The sequence below is a fragment of the Lemur catta genome, chromosome 6 (genome assembly GCF_020740605.2).
Source record: "Lemur catta isolate mLemCat1 chromosome 6, mLemCat1.pri, whole genome shotgun sequence".
Taxonomy (NCBI): Eukaryota; Metazoa; Chordata; class Mammalia; order Primates; family Lemuridae; genus Lemur; species Lemur catta.
In genome coordinates, this window is record NC_059133.1 from 85,059,842 (window position 1) to 85,081,587 (window position 21,746).

At 37.8% G+C, this 21,746-nt stretch overlaps 1 protein-coding gene across 2 annotated transcripts in view; it reads right to left on the minus strand.

Moving 5' to 3' along the window:
• Positions 1-21,101, minus strand: part of DERA (deoxyribose-phosphate aldolase) — a 101,267-nt gene extending 80,166 nt beyond the window's left edge. The window contains exon 1 of one of the 2 annotated variants that reach the window (XM_045554259.1): positions 21,014-21,101. In XM_045554259.1, the coding sequence (XP_045410215.1) occupies positions 21,014-21,044 (31 nt within the window). In that variant the 5' untranslated portion in view covers positions 21,045-21,101. The remainder of the gene's footprint in view (positions 1-21,013) is intronic. The other variant, XM_045554258.1, reaches the window with a different exon arrangement.
• Positions 21,102-21,746: the final 645 nt, after the last annotated feature.

Here is a 21,746-nt window from a genome sequence, read left to right on the forward strand (position 1 = left end):
AATTGTGCTGCAATAAGCATTTTTTAAATTACTATTTGTCAATTTAAAAAGTAAATTTTTTATAAAGAAAATGAAAGAGAAGAAATTAATAGGAGAAATAATTCAACAGAAGTTCCCAGAACTAAAGGAATATATGGTTCACAAATTGAAGGAGCCCATCAAATGTGCAGACAATTTAAAAAAGGAGCGGCCACACCAAAGCACTATGAAATTTCATAACTCTGAAGATAATGAGAAAATTTTCAAGCTTCCAGAAAGAAAAATAAGAGATCACATTACTAAATGAAGATAAGAATAGCATCAAATTTCTCAAGAGGAACAATGGCTAGAAGCTAGAACACAATGGAGAATCCCTTTAAATTCCTAAGGAAATAGTTTCAAACACAAAATTCTACACTCAACCAAACTATCAATTAAACATGACGAAGAATAAAACCATTTTCTGACATTCAAAGCCTTGATTTTTAGGAAGTTACTGATGGTTATGCTCCACCAAAATCAGGAGGAAAACCAAGAAAGAAGACATGGAATCCAGGAAATAAGGGATCCAAAACAACAGTGTTAAAAAAACAAACAAAAAAACAAAACAAAAAAAACCTCTAGGACGATGGCAAAGGGAGAGCCCGGGATAGCAGAGGTGCAGCAGGCCTGGAGAGTAGCTAGATTAGAACAAGAGAGGGTAGAACCCTAAAAGTGATGTCTCCAAAAAAATATAAAACTGATAAATTACCTGATCTGTTTGAATGTAGCAAGATCAGTTTCACTAAATTACAAATAACTACGTACATAACCAAGCAAATGAGATAATTCCACGGAAAATAAAAATTATATATATAGGAAATGAAATGCAATCATGGTATACCATATGGCTTAAATATGGATTAGTATTTATGTAGTCATATTAATAAAAACACTGAAAATTTATCAAACTAAAAATTATATAACAATTATATTACTATAATGAGAGGATGGGAGAGGGGAGAAAGGAGATGACGAGGGAGAAAAATTATAAGGAAGCTACTTTTATCTTCCGTATCAGAAAGTCATGCGTAAAAGTTAAAACTGAAAAATTAAGAACAGTAAAAGCATGTTATTTAGAAATACAAGAGGTGTGTATCAGAAGAAAAGACTGTCTCTGGGAGCAGGAATTGTGGATATAGGAGGATGGGACCAGGGCTTACTGTATTAATTCTTGTTGACTTAAGTGTTTTTAAAGGATATACATAGATATTGTCAATAAAAATTAAAATATGTTCAAAGAGAGGAGAGAAGCATTTTATAATTAATGAGGAGGAATATCAGCAGCCTTCATGCTATATAATACAGAGGGATGCTATATATTATATAGCCTTCACGATATATTACAGAAGCACTGCTTATATTTCTTTCTTGTCCCAAAGGGATCTTCTGAAAAAATCAACTGACCAAAAACTCAGTTAAGAGTCAGAGTTTGAACCCAAAATGGAAACTAAGACCCAATTTCACTTCAGTGTTTATAAACTATCTGATATTTGTAAATTACTATATAGCTCCAATAATTCTCCATAAAGATTTGCCACCCGGCATATATCCAATGATAAGAGTCACTGAATATCTCCTAAACATTATCTAAACTCCACCCTGCTATTTTTATCTTTTCCTTCTATTTCAGAAATTTCATGAGAATAATGGTGTTATGGTTTGAATGCCCCCTCCAAAACTCATGTTGAAATGTAATTGTTATTGCAACAGTGTTGAGGGCTGGAACCTTTAAGAGATGAGTAGGTCATGAGGTCTCTGCCCTCCTGGATGGATTATTACCATTACTGTGGGAGTGGGATTAGTCACTGTTAGAGGGGACTCCTGAAAGAAGGATGAGTTCAGCCCCTCTCATGCTCTCTTGCCATGTGATGCCTTCTAACATGTTATGATGCAGCAAGAAGGCCCTTACCAGATATGGTCCCTCAATCTTGGACTTCCCAGCCTCCAGAACTGTGAGAAATAAATTTCTTTTCTGTATATAATTACCCAGTCTTTGGTATTCTGTTATAGCAGAAGAAAACAGACTAAGACAAATGTATACCATTATACTCCTAAAAGATGCACCTGCTTCTTTCTTACAGACTGTCAGGATTTACATTATGACTACAATCTCACCATATCCCAGACCCTTTGCTTTGTAAGGATAAGAGAAAATATCTCAGAAGCAAGAAGACAAAATGTCCTTTGGAGTTTCTTTTACACTTTACCTAGCCTACCTTTTGCTTTATGAAATGGACTCACTCTATCAGCCTAAATCAAGTATTGATTCTTTAAGCCTCTACCTATGCCTGTCACTGTGCCAGAAAAAGTTAAGTATCTATATGGGTTCGTGCATGTTTTTCAAATTTGAGAAACACAGACACATACACACATTTACATACCCAACAATGCTGTGAGTTAATCCCTGAACCAACAATACTGTCATCTAAAAATCAGTACTCTTTCGTACTTTTCAGTCAAATTAACATCTTAAATAAATTTGGTAATTTGTGGGCAAAAGTTTTCATATCACAAGACGTTTCACTGACAAGATCCTGGTTTTACCACTATGTGCTCTGCCTTAGTCCATTTAGTGTTGCCAGAAAAGAATACCTGAGGCTGGGTAATTTATAAAGAAAAGAGGTTTATTTGGGTCACAGTTCTATGGGCTGGGAAGTTCAAGGACATGGTGCTGGCTTCTGATGCGTGATAACACAGTCAAAGGGGCCAAAGTCAAAGGGGAAGCAGAAACAGGCTAAGGGGAAGGGGCGTATGCAAAGAGATCACATGGTGAAAGAATAAGCAAGAGAAGAAAAACCAGAGAAGGCAGGCTCTTCTTAACAGCCCACTCTCGGGGGAATTAATCCACTCTCTGGAGAGCAAGAACGTATTCACTCCAGAGGGACAGCATTAAGCTGTCCATGAAGGATCCACCTCTGAGACCCAAACACCTCTCACTAGGCCCTGCCTCCCAACATTGCCACATTGGGAATCAGATTTCAACTTCAGTTTTGGTAGGGACAAACCAAGTCCAGGCCATGGCACACTATCATGGAGACACACCCACCGTAAGACACTTCTTAAAAACCACATTTGGATTTCCAAATATGTACTCTGGGAAAACTTCTGATACAAGTTTCTCTGAGCCCCTAAATGTGTCCAATGGTCAGAAAGAATCATTGGACCTTAGAGAAATTCATCAAGAAGCTGGATAACTTTGGCCCCCTCTTGGGCAAAGAGTCAACTCTCTGTCCTTTGAGAACATTTAATCCATTATTCTAGGAGCCAGGAGCTTCAGAGAAAATCTACTTAACTCTTTCCTCTCAATAAGAGACTTAATGAAGGACTTTCCTAAATTAAAATTTTAGATTGTTCAAAAATGCACTGTTACTTATTGAATTCATACTATCAGTCAACAGAAAATATTATTCATCAAGCTGCTACCTATGCTGAATGTTGTGCTACTCATGTAAGTTAGAGCGTCCGCAAGGATACTTGTGTGCTAAAACAGACCTGCATGCAATTAATCCCATGAAAATATAAACATTATGTATAGCCCCATAACAGAACTCAAAATAAAAATAAAACTATTTCATTTAAAATTTTAAAAGTATGTTAAGTTAAAAAAAAAAAACCAATGAAATATATTAAATATTAATGGAACTTAAAGGTTACATAATATCCATACTTGTTTTTCCTGAAACCTATTCCCCCATTACCAAGGACCAGTACTCAATGTCCTAATTTACTGCACACTATCCCACTTAAATCTCATTGCAAAAAAAATCTACTATCAGTCATTTGTACTTTACCATGAATTTAAGGTAATATAAGACTTCTTCCAGGAACACTTACTTTTAAGTTTTACCTCTAAGGTAAGATACAGTAAATTATGAAGATCATATTTTATGAGAAGTGTTAACAACTTCATTTCCTAAAATTTGTGAGTTACTCCTGATGTGTACCTTCTGGGTGAGTATTTTTTTAAATGACCTACTGAGAATCACTACAATTTTGCTACTAAAACTTGTATATCTGAACTTTGAATCCAACGTCTATTTCAGCCCCCAAAATGTGCTGTTCTCAAGTAACAGTGCATGAACACACTTGTCTCTGATTATCTGCCTAAAATTGTCATATGATCGTACCAATGAGACTTATCGAAGAAACACCTACTCTATAGTCTGGCTATTAATTTTCAAAGACACTTACCAAAAAAAATTAGAAACATAAAAGAACTTGGGATGGATAAATTCCCTTCTGGGGGGGATATAAAAACAATAACAACCGCTAATCACATTTCCATGAAGGAAAGCAATCAGTATAAAATATCGAATATATGTCTAGTTCCAAGTCAACTCCCATCACATCGCAGCATGCAATGGGGTTCCAGCTGCTTATACCCTTTGAATTTCTCCCTCACGATCACATGTTATATTTCGCTCAGCAAATACCCTTGTTCACAGTCAGTTACTCCTTAGCTTTACGGCCAGAATCTTCCAACATTCCTATTCTGTTTGTGTAAAGGGAAGGGTAAGTCATTCTCATTTTGGCTCACTATATTCCAGGTGCCATGCCAGTTGCTGCACATATAATACCTCACTTAATCTTCACGATTATTGTCTGACCTAGCTTTACATTTTTTAAGTATAAAAACTCGAAAATCATAGAAGAATCAGAATTTGAATCTCAGTCAGTCTGAGTTCGAAGTCCAACTTCTTTTCAAAAAAGAAGCTGCATTTGATTAAATGGGTAACCATCCCAACATATGTTCTTATTTGTGGAAAATTTTAATCAAGGTGGTCTAGAACTACACAACCAAATTCTCAAACTGAGATAAGAGATCATCCTTTGAAACTGAAGTGAGCTAAGTTTTGGGGAAAAAAAAACTCTTAAAACAATGTATTATGTAGGTAGCTACTGTACATATTCTACATGCCTTATATTGTTTTCTCACTACCCTTTAATTAGCAAAAAAAAAAAAAAAAATCAAGTGCTCTCCAGATCCCTGCTTACCCCAGTCTCATGCTCTCCAGTAATGCCTTTATCGGTACTTAAATATATACTTAAACACACAATCTCACAGAAGGAGCTTGGAATGCAGGTGTCCCTCTTGAACAGCAGGCATCTAACATGTGCTGAAATACTCTGACTATAAGCAGACCAGGCTTCAGTTGATATTGTCTCCCCAGACAAACAAACAAACCCCCGCTACACTATGGAGCACAGTGATTGCCAACACTGTCTAGGAATATCTGTCCAAAACCGAATTAGAGTGGAAATCACCACCTGCTGGGCACGGATTCAAAACGCTGCTTCCCACGGGCACCTGAGCTCCTTCTGCAATTTCTTCTCCGGAAGAAGTTCTTTTGTGGCACAGGTTTTGACAAGGCAGCTGGTTTTCCCATTGCTTCCAAACGCTCTGTGACAAGCCATCAAACACTTTAAAGCACCACCCCGCCTTTAAAAGAGAAGTCATTAGATGTGCGCACTCAGAAGCTAGACTGAGCTAGCTCTACAATGACTCTGCGGCCCGGACGCTGTCGTAAACACCGCCCCGACGCGGACGGGGCACCGCAGGGACTCGGCTCCCCGCCGCCCGCGCCGCCGACCCGGCTGAACCCGGAGCCCCGGGGCAGGTCACGTGACCGAGCGCGCTCGCTAAAGGAGCTGGCTCCGGTCTAATTTTCACAGACAACCCTGCTCCTGTCTGCAGGGCAAGATTTAACAGCTACAGATCTAGGAGGCTGAGAGAAGTACTTAAGGTCAAGTGTACAAAAAAACCAAAGTGGACAGAAGTCAAAATGGCAAGATTTCAGGGATAGCAAGAAGGTTCCCCACAACTAAAGATTCCCTTTGGTTGAAAATTTTAAGCTGCACAAATAAAATGTCATTCCTTGGTACCAATTAAAATTACCTTTCCCAGGAAAAGCAGCTCTTTATACCATCAGTCTTTCACATTTTAGCGGGAACCGAATTTTCTATTCTTCTCCCAGACAGCTTTTAATAGGGCAAAGGCACCCTCAAAGTAGAACCTCGGGGGTGGGGAAAGCATGCAGCAAGAGGCTGGTGCACCCAGAGGCAAATTTTACATTTTAAAGACTGGAATTTTAAAATAATCCCTTTTGTTGATTGTTTTAAGATCTCTAAAGAGGAATAATGAGCAAGAAATTTAAAATTTGTTAATTAAAATAACAGATTATCTATAGATCTCATATCTACCTTCATTTTGGTTTTCCAATTAAGAAAGGTAATTAGAGATGTTGGTCAAAGGATACAAAGTTTCAGTTGGATGAGAAGAGTTAAGTTTTTGAGATCTATTGCCCAACACGGTGACTATTACTAATAATAACATATTGTCTATTTCAAAATTGCTCTGAGAGTCGATTGCAAACATTCTCAACACAAAAAATGATAAGTATGTAAGGTGACAGATATGTTAATTAGCTTGATTTAATCATTCCACATTGTATACATATATCAAAATACCATACTATACCCCATAGATATATATAATTACTTGTCAATTTAAAAATTTCTCTAAAAATCATTTTTGAGCCAAAAAACAGATTCATTGAAATCAAATGTTTGCAATGGAAATATAAATTAACTTCCAATTCATTTGTCTGCTAATTGTTCTTCCTTTACATGATTCTTAGGCACTATTCTACTCCATATCAATCTCTTAATATATATCATCCATGTAATATATTTTGAATTCCTAATAACAAAATAAAGCCTAAAGAGAACACATAAGTAGTAGCTGGTCATATATGGAATGTGCAGGTTATATGAATCATAAAACATATATAAGTATATAAAGAGGCAATGTAGTTTTCAAATTGAATGCACAATCTCTGGAGTCACACAGATCACAGCTAAATCCCAACTCACCATTCTCTTCCTAGCTGTATGACTGTGGGCAAGTTGCCTTACCTCTCAAAATACCAGCTCCCTCATTTGTAAAATCAGGATAAAAATCAAGATAAAAACAGTACTGACTGCATAAAATTATAAGCAGGAGTAAAGTACAGGATAATGCATGTATTAATACTTAGCAATGCCTTGCATATTATAAGTACTCAGTAAGTTTTAACTGTTACTATAGTATTTGTATTACCATATGAAAGTAAAAACATCTTCCTTTTAAAATCTTTTAAGTATTACTAAATCAATTTTAAGAAAATCAATTATATTGAATTACTGGATCATAATCATGTGATAATTTTATATAATGTTGATAATGATCCTGTACTTATATAACAATACATTGTTTCTCTAGAAATACATATCGAAGTATTAGGGGTAAATGGCATGATGTGGATTTGCCTTAAATACCATGGCAAAAAAGGGGGGCTAGTAAAACAAGTATGGCAATATTGATTACTACTGAATTTGGGAGACAAGTATATGAGTTCGCTATATTAGTTTCTCTGCTTCTGTGTTTGAAAACTTTCATAATTAAAAGGTTTAAGAACCATCCAGGAACCTAACATACAACTAACTGGTACCACCAGATAATAGTTAACCATTATTTCAAAAAAGAATAAGGCATGTGTCTTTAACTTTCTAACATGTTGCCAAGAAACAAAGAATAAGTTTTTTTTTAAAATAAAAAGGCTTTTACTTTGTGAATAAATATTTCACAGCAAAGAATAAGTTTTTTTTAAAATAAAAAGGTTTTACTTTGTGAATAGAGATTTCACAGCGTCCACGGATGCAGTTTATGCATCTGACTCATCAGAAGAGCCCCAGAAGCCCTGTCTAACAAGGTTCCTCATCTGAACCACTAAACAAAAAAATGATGCATAATTATTTTCTCAATTCTCCCAATTCTATCCTAAATGCATCAGAAAGGAGTTATTCATTACTTACAATGGATGCCCTAGGGCTTTAGGGTTGAGTTCTCTTACAGAATCCCAGGTGCAGAAAACTGACAGAATCTCCACTCAAAACCTTCTTGCTCTTAGTTTACCCACAATTCTAGCAACCGTGATTCTCTTCTTTCTAGCTTTGTGTATATTCAAAACAGCACATCTGAAAGTAGAAACTGCTGTGTCAGAAGAGTAAGAGTCTGGTCACAGGAGAGTAATCAAAAAATTTATTAAAAACATACTCAGGCAAGCAAAAAAAGTAGAGCAGCCCTGGCCACTTGATTAGAGGAAAGTGGCTGTAAAAGCCTCAAGAGTCCATGGGGGCCTCACTGTATGAAAACACAGGTGCTTTGATGCTTGTAATGATGTCCTCCAAGTCAGCAAAAATGATTAAATTCTACGTAGTGCACTCTACCTCCCACAGGGACTAAACCGTCAAAGTTCTACTTCTACATGGGGTGATACTAAGCAATTTTAATTCCCTTGATAATTTATGAACAAATTATAAAGGTAACCTATATATTACCTTTATAATTAGGCAGAAATATTTTTTAAAGATACTTTTAGGAAATTTCATCCCAGATAGCTTACATTTTAAACATTTTTTTAAGACTTAAAAGAGTAAAGCCTCTGCATTGATTCATTCTCCAAAGTTTACAGATAAGTAGGCCTTTTATATACTAGCGATTGTCCTTGGTGTTAAGGGGCATGTGATCAAAATGGTGAGAAAAAAATTACAGAGAAACAAATAAGAACAATTAAGTGTAAAAAGACAAGAGGAACAAGAGAATATTTCCTGAAAGTAAAGAGATTTAAGCTTAACCTCCAAGACCTGGGATAATTTCCAACAGCAGAGAGCATAATGTTGACAGGCATTCCAAACAGAAGCAACATCCCCAAAGAACAAAAACCAAAGACCAAGACAATGTGACAAGAGCAAAGGATGTCAGGAGAGAGGAGGGGACAGGAATGGGGCCAAATGACTCAGGACCTTCCAAGGAAGAGGGAAGTGTCTGGGCTTGGTACACCAGGCAGTATAAGGCATTGTAAATTCCCAGGAAAGGCAGCAATGTTTCCTTATTCTTTCAACAAACTCTGATAAAAATAGTTCCTTACATCACGAAAAGTACTGTTCTAAGGGACATGAAGGATACAGAGATCTGACAAACACAGATCCTACACTCAAGCCTCCAATTAATAGGGTATGACTAGAACATACAACACAAAACTGAAATCAGTAGGTACCAGGAGATTAGTAGTAAAAAGTCCAGCAGAAGAGACCAAGTGAGCCTTCATGGAGGAGGTGAAATGATGACAGCAAGTATTTTAGGAAGATAACATAGGATCAATTGTAATTACTGGAATAATGTCTACCATTTATTGATCACTTATCAAGTTAAGGGTGATTTAACTACATTTCTCATTTAATATTCACACTAACTCTCCCAGGTAGGCATTAGGTCCACGTTACAGATAAGGAAACTGAAGCTTAGAGATTAAATTACTTGCTCGAGGTCAGACCGTATTTGTCAGGGTGAAAATAGAAACACAGATATCTATGATTCCAAAACACAAGTTATTTCTAGAATGCTATATATATATTAATAATCTCTAGAGTGAAAAACATATTTACTCAATTCAATTATTTGACTTATAATTTTAGCAAAATTTGACATTTCTATTTCTAGTCTTGAAAATTTCTACCTGACTAACCTCATTCACATACTTCCTGATAGCATTGTTTGGCTGTCCCCACTAACGCAATTATTTCCTTCTACTAAAGACAGAGAATACAATAATTTGATTAAGATTACATACTTTTCATGAAATGAAGGAACATTCTAAAGGAACTAAATGATCGAAATAGCAATTCTGAGAAGACAAATATAAGTTGTTCTATGTAAATAAATAACAAGAAGTTTAACCAAATATGGATTTTCCTGGAGTAGATGAGAAAGCCTGTGAGGTAAAGAAACCAGCTGTGAAGCCACCATTGTGATTTAGGTGTGTGATAAAGTGAGCCAAGCCTAGGAATAGAAGAAAAGAAGAAGAAATGAATCCACAAGATCTTTTTATGGAAGAAACAGTAAGACTGTAATTAATACTCTGCCATGCAGAGGAACGAATGCAAAATAAAAGGCTCTGCTCACATAAAGATATATTAAGGTAAAGGGTACATTCATGAAACAGCTAGAGAAAAAGAAAATATATAATAATGTATCTGATCATTAGAGAAAGAGGGGAAAATGTAAACTGAGCACTGAAATTTAGAGCCTTGAAAGCCAGAAAAGATTGTGCTGGCCAGAGAAGGAAGGGAAAGGTCTGAACTCCAAGCAAAGGGAACACTACAAACCAACAATTCCACTGAGGGGTCATAAGGAACGAACAGAAGACCCAAAGAAGTTCAGAGCTGGAAGGATTCCCAGAGATCATGTGTCTGGTTTTTTTTTAAAGACTGTTTTTTTGAGCAGTTTTAGATGCACAGCAAATTGAGCAGAAAGTACACAGATTTCCCACATGCCCCTCTCCCCACACATGCATAACCTCCACCATTATCAACATCCCCCACCCGAGTGGTACAAATCTTACAACTGATGAACCTACACTGTCATGTGTCTGTTTTACAGATTTGGAAAGCACAAGCCAGGGCACTGAAGTCCCCTCGCCCAAGGTCCCACGGTGAGATGCTATCAGAACTAGAACTAAAGAAAGTGCTTGGGTCCTGATCCTACATCCTTCTCAGATAAACCACAATGCATTCAGTGAAGCATAAACAGCCAGGTACAGATTCCTTGACATTCATTCCACAGGATGCCTAATGTCAAGTTGGCCTGTAAAAATAACTACTGTCAAGCACCAAAATGACTCAGTTTTCTTTAGGATGTAGAGAGAACTCTGCTTTGCTTTGAGATGATCTTTAGTATCATCTGCACCAATGTCTACTTTCTAGACTCTACATGCTAATTGCTAAGTCCCAAAACATCACTATGTTACATTAATTACTAGTTTAATGCTACACCCAAACACAGTATTCATCTGCAGACTGAAATTCTGATTTTTTTCTTCTTGAAGACAGATCTATGAAAGCGTTTTCCCTGAGAAAACCCATATTAGATCTTTGCCCAGCTCAAGAGATTTCCCACAGTAGTTTTAAATGGTTATCCAAAGGTTAATGCATACAAATGTTGACTGGTTAGCCATTTCAAACAGGGCAGCTGCATATCCTGACAATGGGCAACGTTTGTTTTCCTTGACAAGAGTAAGGCAGTGCACTTCCCGAGACAAGTCTGATGAAGGGAAGCTTCTCAAGGGCAGGGCTCTCAACTTCTCTTGCTCTCTTATCTTCCACCAACACATGGATAGTGATGCGTTCACAGCAGGTGCTCTACATACATGTTGAATGAATGACTTTGAGATGATAATAACGATTGCCTCCTGAAGCCAAAGTTTAAAAGAAAAGGAAAATAAATTCTGATTATAAAGACATAAAACTAAAATATGGTTCTTGTTTCTTTGGAAAATTACTAGAAGCATTTAAATTTCTCCCTACCTACTGAAGAAAAAAAATACTCCCTCAAAACACCACCATATATACAGAGCTTGAGCTGCTTCACCAAATACAAAAATAATAAAGGCTGTCACAACCTACTTTCCTCCTTGAGTCCACAATACCAACTTAATTCATAATCTCCAAGAAACATGAGTATGTTCTTACTTCTAACAGAAAGTTAACTGAATTACTCTTTCTGGTAGATAATCTCACATCTTTAGCTAATGGGATTAGGGATCTGTCCCCTGCAGTCTCTGAGACTATAGGGAAGATACACTCATGACAATTTCCAAAATCATCATGAAGAATACTGTTTGATTATATTTTTCCGTCAGCCATTGGCACCATTTGAATAATATATGGCCCTTTTCATTTTACAGTGCACTTTTCAGATATATGCTCTTACTTAACTACCTCCCCTCCTGATTTTTCCAATATGCCTTTCCATTCATTTAACCTATTTCTTCCCTTATTTCAATCAGAAAATAAATGGCTAATACTCCGCATATTTGCTTACAGACACTTTGCTTATCAAATATAAAAAATATGATATGTAAAGACAATAAGACAAAGGTAAAAATGACAGATGATTTGTCAAAAAATAATACATAGCAATTAAAGATTCTCTGACTCTGAGCCTGGGTCTACTGCACAGCTTACCACATGGTTTTCAGTCTGCAATGTTCAGAACCATCCTGGGAGCCTGTGAAAATGGGCTCCTGGGCTTTACCCCATAATATGAATAATGAAAGCTATTGTGGGGCTCAGAAACCTGCATTTTTAACAAGCATCTCAGGTGATTCTGATGCAGGACCATAGCCCAGCCAAGCGCACAGAAAGCTAGTGGAAAGGAGGGTAATGTAATGTATTGGAATAATCTCTCAGCATAGAGTCTGCCTTTCAATGCCAGTGTGGCCTCTAACTAGCCATGTGACCACAGATTTAAATTCCCTACGTCTCAGTTTACTCATCTGTAACAGAGGAGGGTTGGACTGATAGCTAAGATGCCTTTCTTCTAGGAAATCCTGTGATATGAAAAACAACAAAAAGAGGTGGCTTTATAAATGTGGACACTATTATTTTCCTAGAAAATGTTATCTGAAATATTCATAAGAGGTAATGTTTATTCAAGGATTTCTAAATCAGAGATAAGGAGTCTCTAACTATACCTTACAGATGCCAGATACCTAGTTCAACGTCAAATTTTAGACATTTGAATGAAATCTCACACACAGATACACACATGCCCATCTAAAGCTGTGGGACAGGAGTGTGTCCATTCAGTTGAAAAGCTTATCTGAATCTAGATTATGAGAGCAGTTAATTTGGGTATTTTTCCAGACTTTAAAGACCACAATCTTGACATCATTAACCACGTTCTGAAAGAGCCAAGGCACCAGTTAAGTTGTACCTTTTGGGGAAGGCATTACCAGTGGCTGCTCTTATCTCAGGCTTTGCTTTGGGGGAAGAAGGTCTGACTGACTACACAAAGAGAGCCAGAAGTTGCAACCTGAGTGTCTCAACATTTTAAAAATCTGTATAGTTTGCAGGAGCTGAGATTAAACATTTATCCTTCTCTTGCAACCACTTTGGTTTCCAGGGAACTCAGTGTTACGGCTGAGGCAGGCTGAGGAGAGGGACATCCACAGACACACACACAACACGCACCAAAGTTAACTGAAAAATTTCAAAGTGCCTTTTTATGCCTTTAACTCAAAGATGAACACATTTCAAGGTGACCCAATCCTCAAGTGACAGACAGTGTTTTAAAAGGGCCAGAGCTCTCCACTTAAACAATTTCTAGTGACATGTTTAAATCGCATCCTCAAGGGCTCTGTCTGCTGTCTCATTTGCTAGTCTTTCTTTACTGGCAGAGGCATCCCATTTTTAAATGAGTGCTTGAAGTTTGTCTTCCTTCCTAATAATTAAAATCCACAGGGCTTAGATGCTTAAAAAAATGTTTTTTAACTTAGCAAGCACCAGAGAGGACTTTTAATTATTTAATTATACAACAAACCCAAATTATTACTTTATAGTTTTTTCTATTTATCGGAACAGGATCAGAATAATAAAAGACAGTACCATCATTTATGCTTACAAGCAAAAGGTAAAGGACTTCAAAGGTAAAATCAAAGTTAACATTCACAAAAGGATGCCCCATTTAAAATCTAAAATGTCCATCATTATTATACTGACTCTGTGTATGTATTTCATACCTAGACTATGAAGGATTCTTTTACTTTCTTCACTAAAATATTACTCTTAGCCATTAGAGTATAATGAGAAGATTACATTAGAAATCTGAAAATTGGGTTCCTATAGTTAATGAAACATGCCAGGCTGCTTTTGCTTGATGCCTTTGCAGAAATTACTCCGTCAGAAATATCCTTTCCAAAAAAAATCTCTTCTGGATCGTCTATGAATTCATCTTTATCTTTCCCATCCTACCATGTTTCAGTTGTCAGTTTTATCATATTACATGCAATGATTGACATGAATATCTCCTTTAGTTGATTGTGAGCTATAGGAAAGCAGAGACCAGGTCAGGTCCACCTTGGTATCCCAGCCACCATCATGAGCAACAAGTAACAAGGGTACTCCACATGAGGGGTTTTTTAAATATGTATTTTTATATATTTATAATTTCCGTTCCTGAACAATTGTCCAACCACTGGGGTGGGGCTGAGGGAGGAGGTGAGCAAGGTAGGTGTTTGAGCCAGGTTGGGAAGGAGACACCACTATGGCCCAGAGTGGGGCATGGAGCCCAAACAGGCGGAGAGGGCCCCATGCACGGAGTAGCCCAGAGTCCAATCACTAGGAGGGGATCTGCACAAAGGGGCTGCCAGAAACTGGGAGTCAAAGCACAAGCAGGGTGGAGGGTATCTCCATGGAGAGGCTGCCTGGCCCAGAGTGCCACAGACCAACCGCCAGGGTAAGGTGGGCAGCAGTCTGCTGCAGGAGGCTGGACACAGGCAGGACCAAGAAGGCACCTCATGAGAGGGCTGCCCAGCTCAGGGCGTCAGAGCCTGAACACTGAGAAGAACGTCTACTGGGGTAGGGGAAGTCCAGCCCCGCATGTGGAGTATCCCAAACATGGAAAAGGTGAAAACTGGAATAAAACCTATGGTGTTGGACCAGAACTGAAGGTGTCAGTGTGAACTCACAGTTTTCACTATATAGGTAGAGACAGATGATAGGCAGACACAGAAGTAAATGTGTGTGAGTAGTACATGCATTTTTCAGCTCTGCTAACTGAGGGACTTGGGAACAGAGACACTCAGTCACATGAGCATACCAGTGCTCAGATCTTGGCGTCTAAATATTATCCACCGAAAGACATGCTCCTTAGAGAAGGTGCTGACTCCAGTGCTGGGAAAGGGAAATTATAAAATAAGCCAAAAACACCTTGTTGAGTCAGAAAGTAAGGAATTATTTAAAATATAATTGGGAGGGAGAGGGTGAGGAAGGCACATGTCAGAAAGAAAGAGAAGCCACCTTCAAGGGTCTGCAAAATCTGAAACAATTTGAATATTAAAACAAACAATGATAGTGACAATTATAATTCATTGGGAAAATAGGAAACCTCAAAGGAGACTAATGTAAATAAACAAATATAAATAAATGAAATGCTTGCAGAGGAACAGCATACTTAAATAGTTTCAAAGTATTTCCCCATAAAATTACGAAGGTTAGTAAGTAAACTTACAGTGAAGAAGCCTGGCAAACACCACCTTAATCAAGTGATCAAAGCATCATCGATAATGAGGCAAATCAAAAGTGTATATTACCAATACGATGCAAAGAGAAGACACCATTGTTTCTACTGTAACACTGTAATATGAAAATAATTATTTTTATTTATAATTTTTATGATGAAGTTATTATCCTTTCATGCAGTATGGATTATAAACCAGCATAAAAATTCTTTTTTGCTATACTTTTTGTAACTCTGAAATAATCTCAAACTTTTAGGGAAGTTGTAAGTGTATTCTTGCCAAAGATGCATAATCTAAATTTAACCATGGAAAAAAATGAGCAAATAGAAACTGAGGAACATTCTATAAAATAATTGGCCTGCATGCTTCAAAAAAATAAAGATCCTGCAAGTCCAGTGAAATACTGAGCAATTATACCAGACAAGAAGACTAAAGAGACAAGATAACTACAGGCAACGTGTAATTCTGAACTGGATCTTTCTAAAATAAAGGACATTATTTGGACAACTGGCTAAAACCGAATGAGGTTTGCGGATGAGATGGTATTAAATAGATATCAATGTTGCCTATAATCCCAGCTACTCAGGGGGCTAAGGTGGGAGGATCACCTGAGTGCAGGCATTCAAAGTGGCAGTGAGCTATGATTGTGCCACTGCACTCCAGCCTGGGTGACAGAGAGGGACCCTGTTCTCTTAAAAACATTTTTTTTAATTTAAAAAATATGTATCAGTGTTAATGTCTCATTTTTATGGCTATACTAAAATATCTATGGGTGGTACGGCTTCATGCAAGTCAACTATTTTCCTCAAATTGTTCAGAGGGAAAAGTTCTTTATGTTGCACTTTCAACTTCCCTAAAAATTTGAGATTATTTTCAAGTTTAACAAAACTCCAGCAAAAAAGAATTTTTATGCTGGTTTATAATCAATACTCCATGGAAGGATAATAACTTCATCATTATAATCATAATTAAATAAAAATAATTATTTTCATATTACAGTAACTTTCTTCCCTACCATATGGTAAATACACTTCTCTATACCTAGAACATGATATATATGTGAGAGAAAGAGAGACAGACACACTCCAGCTGCTGCATCAATACTTCTACTGTTTCAGTTCTGATGGGGTCTCTGATTTTATTTATTGGAAAGGCAGTATTACAGAATGAAGGTAAGTGTGTAAAATGGAGAAAAATGTACCTAGAGGCAGCACTGATATGAAGCTAAGGGTAAAGAACTTGTAATCAGAAGTTCTGCATTTGAGTCATGACTTTGACTCTTACTAGCTGAGACATTAAGCAAGTTACTTATGCTTTCTGAGCTAGTTTTCTCACCCATGAAATGAGAATAAAAATGCCTACCACAAAGGATTCCTGGAAGAATTAAAAGAGATAATGTTTGTAAGAGTACTCCATTAAATCTAAAGAAAAAATATACAAAATATATTTGTATGTATACTTTTATATATGTACGAATATTAAGTATTAAGGAGAAAAATACTGGTTTCAGACACAAAACCCCCATTAACTTAAAATATGGTACAAATCAATTTTATTGTTTAAAAAAATCTCAAGTTAACTCCACTTGGGAAATTCCCTACAAAAATCTAAAAAATTTTAAATTCTATCTTACCATGTGAGCTAAGAGTTAGAATCAAATTTTCACATGCCACCTAGTAAAGAATATGCCACTTTATGTTTTTGTTTTTGTTTTTTTATTTAAGTAGGGATTGACTTTTGTAACTCATTTTAATGTCCCCATCTCAATAAACATAGTAATAAACACTGGGGATCCCTGAAAGGTGATACAAGGTCATTTTTCACTTGAAATTCATGGATTCCTTAAACTGTTTGCCTTGTTTAGGACCAAAGAGATTTCAGTTCTATTTCTCAGGAAACTATTGAAACAAGTCCTAGATTTAGAAATCCAGAACAAAAAAGTTACCCCAAATCAACAAAATTATTAAATATTTCACTATTGCTATTTAATTTTTGTACCTAAAGAACACATCAAGAGCCAGGCGCAGTGGCATGTGCCTGTATTCCCAGCTACTCCAGAGGCTGAGGCAGAAAGATCACTTAAGCCCAGGAGTTCGAGAGCCCTACTTTGATCAGCATAGTGCCTTGCACATACCTAGTGCTCTATGTTAACCACTATCATTATAGCCAGCACCTAAGCACAGTGTGTGGCTCACACCAAGTGTTAAATAAAGTGAAGAATTATTGTGCAATCATCCTGTGCCTTACCTATCTTTAAGAGTTAAGATTCTGTGCCAAAGATTTAAAAAAATTTAAAAATGATAACTTTGCAGTGGAAAGTCACCATCACCCAAACCAGAAGCATTCTATACCCAAATTACGCCTTAGCAGGAGTGGCAGACATGAGCTCCCTATATCCCTAATTCTTATCTGAGTAAGTTCTTTTAATGGGAAAATAAAGATTGTAATACAAGATCAGAACAATCAGTAATCAGAACCCATTTAAGGAGCGGTCTAGGTCATCTATCTAACTTTGTAGACAAAAATAAATAGAAAATAACTGCATATTACATTTGTAATTATTTTAATTGTAGCTTTGGCTTGACACCCAGCTCCTGAACCAGACCTACCTCTGTGAAGGCAGAGTGACCATCTCTTTAGTCCGTCTTATAACCCCAGGGCCTAGGGTAACATTATTCAGTATATAACTGGTACTCAATAACTACTTGTTGAAGGAATAAATGTGCTACTTAAAATACAAAATCACATCATGGTTCTAGGTTCAGCAGCTAGACAGAGCTGATCTCCTTTATCCATGTTTTAAACCAATAAACTGCCCTTTCTGTTTGTTTTGGTTTGGATTACAAGAAGGTACCTTTACAGAGCAAAACAGTCCTTACATTCACCAGTAATCATGATCACTGATGATTTCACCTGTGCATACATGCCTGAAACAATCTCTTGTCAACTCAATACAGGAAATCCATAGAATTGTCCCCAATTCCTCCCAATTAAAGATTAGTTTTTAATTACTTTTTTTCTGTTCTTCAGATATCTTTCCTTTTTGGCACAAGAGTTTTCAGATATACAGATACAGAGCACGGAGATCCTTAGAAGTCACCTAATACAGCATCTCCATTTTCCAAAAGCCTCCAGAGATAATCACATTTGAAAGGAAGCCACATTGTCTACTTCCTTCATAAGCCTACTGAGATATCTTTAAAGATGGAAGTGACAAAATTGAATCTTAATGATATTCAGAAAGAGGAAAAAGGTCCAGTACTTTACAGCACCTGTGCATGCCCAGGGGCCCAGGTGGATTCCCCAGTTCCCCCAAGCAAGAAGTAGTTCTAAATTCCTTCCTTCATTCATTCAACATTTTTGAGGGCTTTCTGTGTGCCCAACACCACTCTAGGTGCCTGAGATACATCAGTAAATGAAAGATTACTGCCCATGTGGCATCTCCACTTTAGGCACAAGTTAAGAGGAATCTAAGAAAACAGACAGAAGGACATCTGTACATTTTAATAGACCACATAGGGCATAATAGTAATAGTAGCACTCCATAGTGCCTTTGAGATTATTAGGCCAGTGGTTCTCAAACTTGGGTATGCTTCAGAGGACTTGTTAAAACTCCAAATGCTGGGCTCCATCCTCTAACATTAAAGTTAGAGGGTTTGTTCCCTGTTTGAAAAACATTTTCCACACATCCACACTAAAAGAATGTTTTCCTTGAAGGGTTTTTAACTATGAGGGTCAGGTTTAGTCTCAAAAGCACTCTACTTTTATTTATTTATTTATTTTTTTATTTTTTTTTGAGACAAAGTCTCACTCTGTTGCCCTGGGTAGAGTGCAGTGGTGACGTCATAGCTCACTGCAACTTCAACCTCCTGGGCTCCAGCAATTCTCCCACCTCAGCCTCCAGAGTAGCTGGGGCTACAGGCATGCGCCACTATGCTTGGCTAATTTTTCTATTTTTTTTATAGGGTTGGGGTCTCACTCTTGCTCAGGCTGGTCTACCAACTCCTGACCTCAAGTGATCCTCCAATCTCAGCCTCCCAAAGTGCTAGGATTACAGGTGTGAGCAACTGTGCCAGTCTATTTTTTTTTTAAAGTCCATGAGCTAGAAGTATATACAGTACAGTAAGATATGAATAACAGTGATTGAACTAGTAACAATCTTTTTAGTGCTAATTGAATTTTTATAATAAACATGAAATTCTTTTGTTATAAGGAAACAAAAGGTTAATTTCTTTCAAAAATTATTAAAAAGTCTTTAAATTAGAAAACTATAAAAATATCATCAGTTTATATACTGCATAAATTAATACTGAATGATTTTTTTTTCCCTAGTACATAATTCAAATAACTTATTTTAGCATTTTAGACTAAACCTGTTTGGATTAAGGATTAATACTAGTGGGGGGGGGGAAACCCGATTTTAACAAAGAAAATAATAAAATCAAAGCTATAATCATTTCAATAACTGAATAAAAATCAAATTTGCTATTATTCTACATGGCAATTGTTTTTGTCTATACTGTTACTTTTCAACAAACGAATGGAAGTGATTCTAATTATTGCAAATAAAGCAACCAAAAATGACTTAATTGTATTTCTTGAAAGAAAAATAAAAACTTTTAAGCTTTGGAAAATTATGGCACATCCTCTACGTGTACACAGTCACACAGACATATCCCTAGGGATACCAAGGTAAGACACACCACCTCATCTCCACCCACCATCTTCAAGGATCTTCCAAACTAGGAAACAGGCCTTTATTACTGAGTCCATGTTCCAGAGATAGGACTAGAGTTTAAAATATAATCTGCTACAGGACAGTGACTAAAACAAAATCAACTAGATGAGGAAATCAACTGTCTTTATAAAGACAGATTTAGTCTCTTTCCATTCAACAAAAATTCCAGAACACCGCTTGAAGTCTAGACTGTTCAATGAGCACATTCACTTTCACGAGGGAAAAAAAAAGTACCAGTATGTATTACATACAAGTTATAACTAATTTCTCAAACTTAGCCCCTAATTATTCTAATACTAACTAGGTGCCCACAAAATACCAAGCACTTTACAAATATCCTCTTATTTAATTTCTAAACCGATTTATGAGGTGAGTACCATTTTACAGATGAAGAAACTTAAGCACAGAGTGCTTAAATTTACTCAAAGTCACAAAGATAAGAAGTTAAAGTTCCAGGATACAAAGATATCCAAGCTATAATATTTAAACTGAGATGCTTAACCTTTGGCTTGACCATGGTTTTGCTGTTGGAATTAACAAATTTTTCACAATTTAGGAAATCTGAACCAAGTTTTCTTGCCAGTAGTATTTAAACTAATATTAATAAGATGAAATGATACAGGCACTTTTAAAATCTTTGTGCGTCTAAAATCACACTTGCAATGTTGTACTTGCTGCACAGAAAAACCTGACACCTGCACCACCAGCACGGCCACTTCGGGGATACAGTTGTGTTAAAATTATCTACAGAAATCCAGCATTAAATCGCACAGGTATTCCATTAAAAGGAAGGAGAAAGAAGGTTTTTATCTGGTTTTGTTTGGGGGCTTTTGGTTTTGGGCTGTTATTGTTTGTTTTCCAGCAGCCAGGGAGCTAGAGAGAGAACGAACAGGCTGGAAGACGAAAATCTAATCCTTTCCCACTTCCGCTTACAAACATAAAGCTTGGGTGCCAAGGCAGGCGGCGGCCCTGTGCCCCAGAATCAAGTCTCTCGGCTCGGCCGCCGTGGAGGGCGGGTGCGGCCCCGACGCCAGCGCGTCCCGCCCCGGCTAGAACGCCTCGGGGACCCACGGCCAGGGCCCCGGGCGGTGCGAGACGCGGTGGCGAGGACGGGGGCGACCCGCGGGCCCCTTACCGAGCTCGGTGCCCTGATTGTGCGCGGACATGGCGCGCGCCGCTCCGGAGCCGCCTGCTCGTCTGCGCCCGGCCCTTCCTCCTTCCCGCCCGCCTCCCGCCGGCGCCCGCCCGGCCCTGCCTCCTTCCCGCCCGCGCGCTCGCCCCGCCCCCGGCCCGCTCCGAGACCCGGGTCTCGGGCTCCACTGGGAAGTCCTGCCGCCCCGCCCCGTCCTCCCCACGCGGTGCGGAACTGGAGCGCTAACTAGCTCCCGAAAATAATGCTCCGCGTTTGAAAATGCTTACGTTGCCAATTGCACCGAATAAAAATATTGTTAGAAACTTTTAACTGTAAGGTTACATAACAAGAGGGGAGAGGCTCCCTCTCACTTAGGTCCACGTGCAGAGCTCTGCAGCCTCAGACCTGAAATGTCAGCAGCGATCCCTTAGCCTTGTAAGGGCAACCAGTGAGCATAAATCAAGGACCCTAGCGAGTACTAGGACTTTAGACTTCATGACAAGCAGCGTGTGGCCGGAAAAGCGCAAGGGCTTAGGAGTGAGAAGACCTGGTTTCTCGGCCTAGCTCTGGCAGTAATTAAATGTGTGACACTGGGCAAATCAACTGTCTGAGTTTCGTTTTCCCCATTTGTAAGAGATGACCATGACAATTCTTGGTCTCTAAAATTCTATGATTCTGTGATACTGATTCCCTTCAGCCTGACTTCTGTGTGACCAAGAGATTAATATCATCGAGA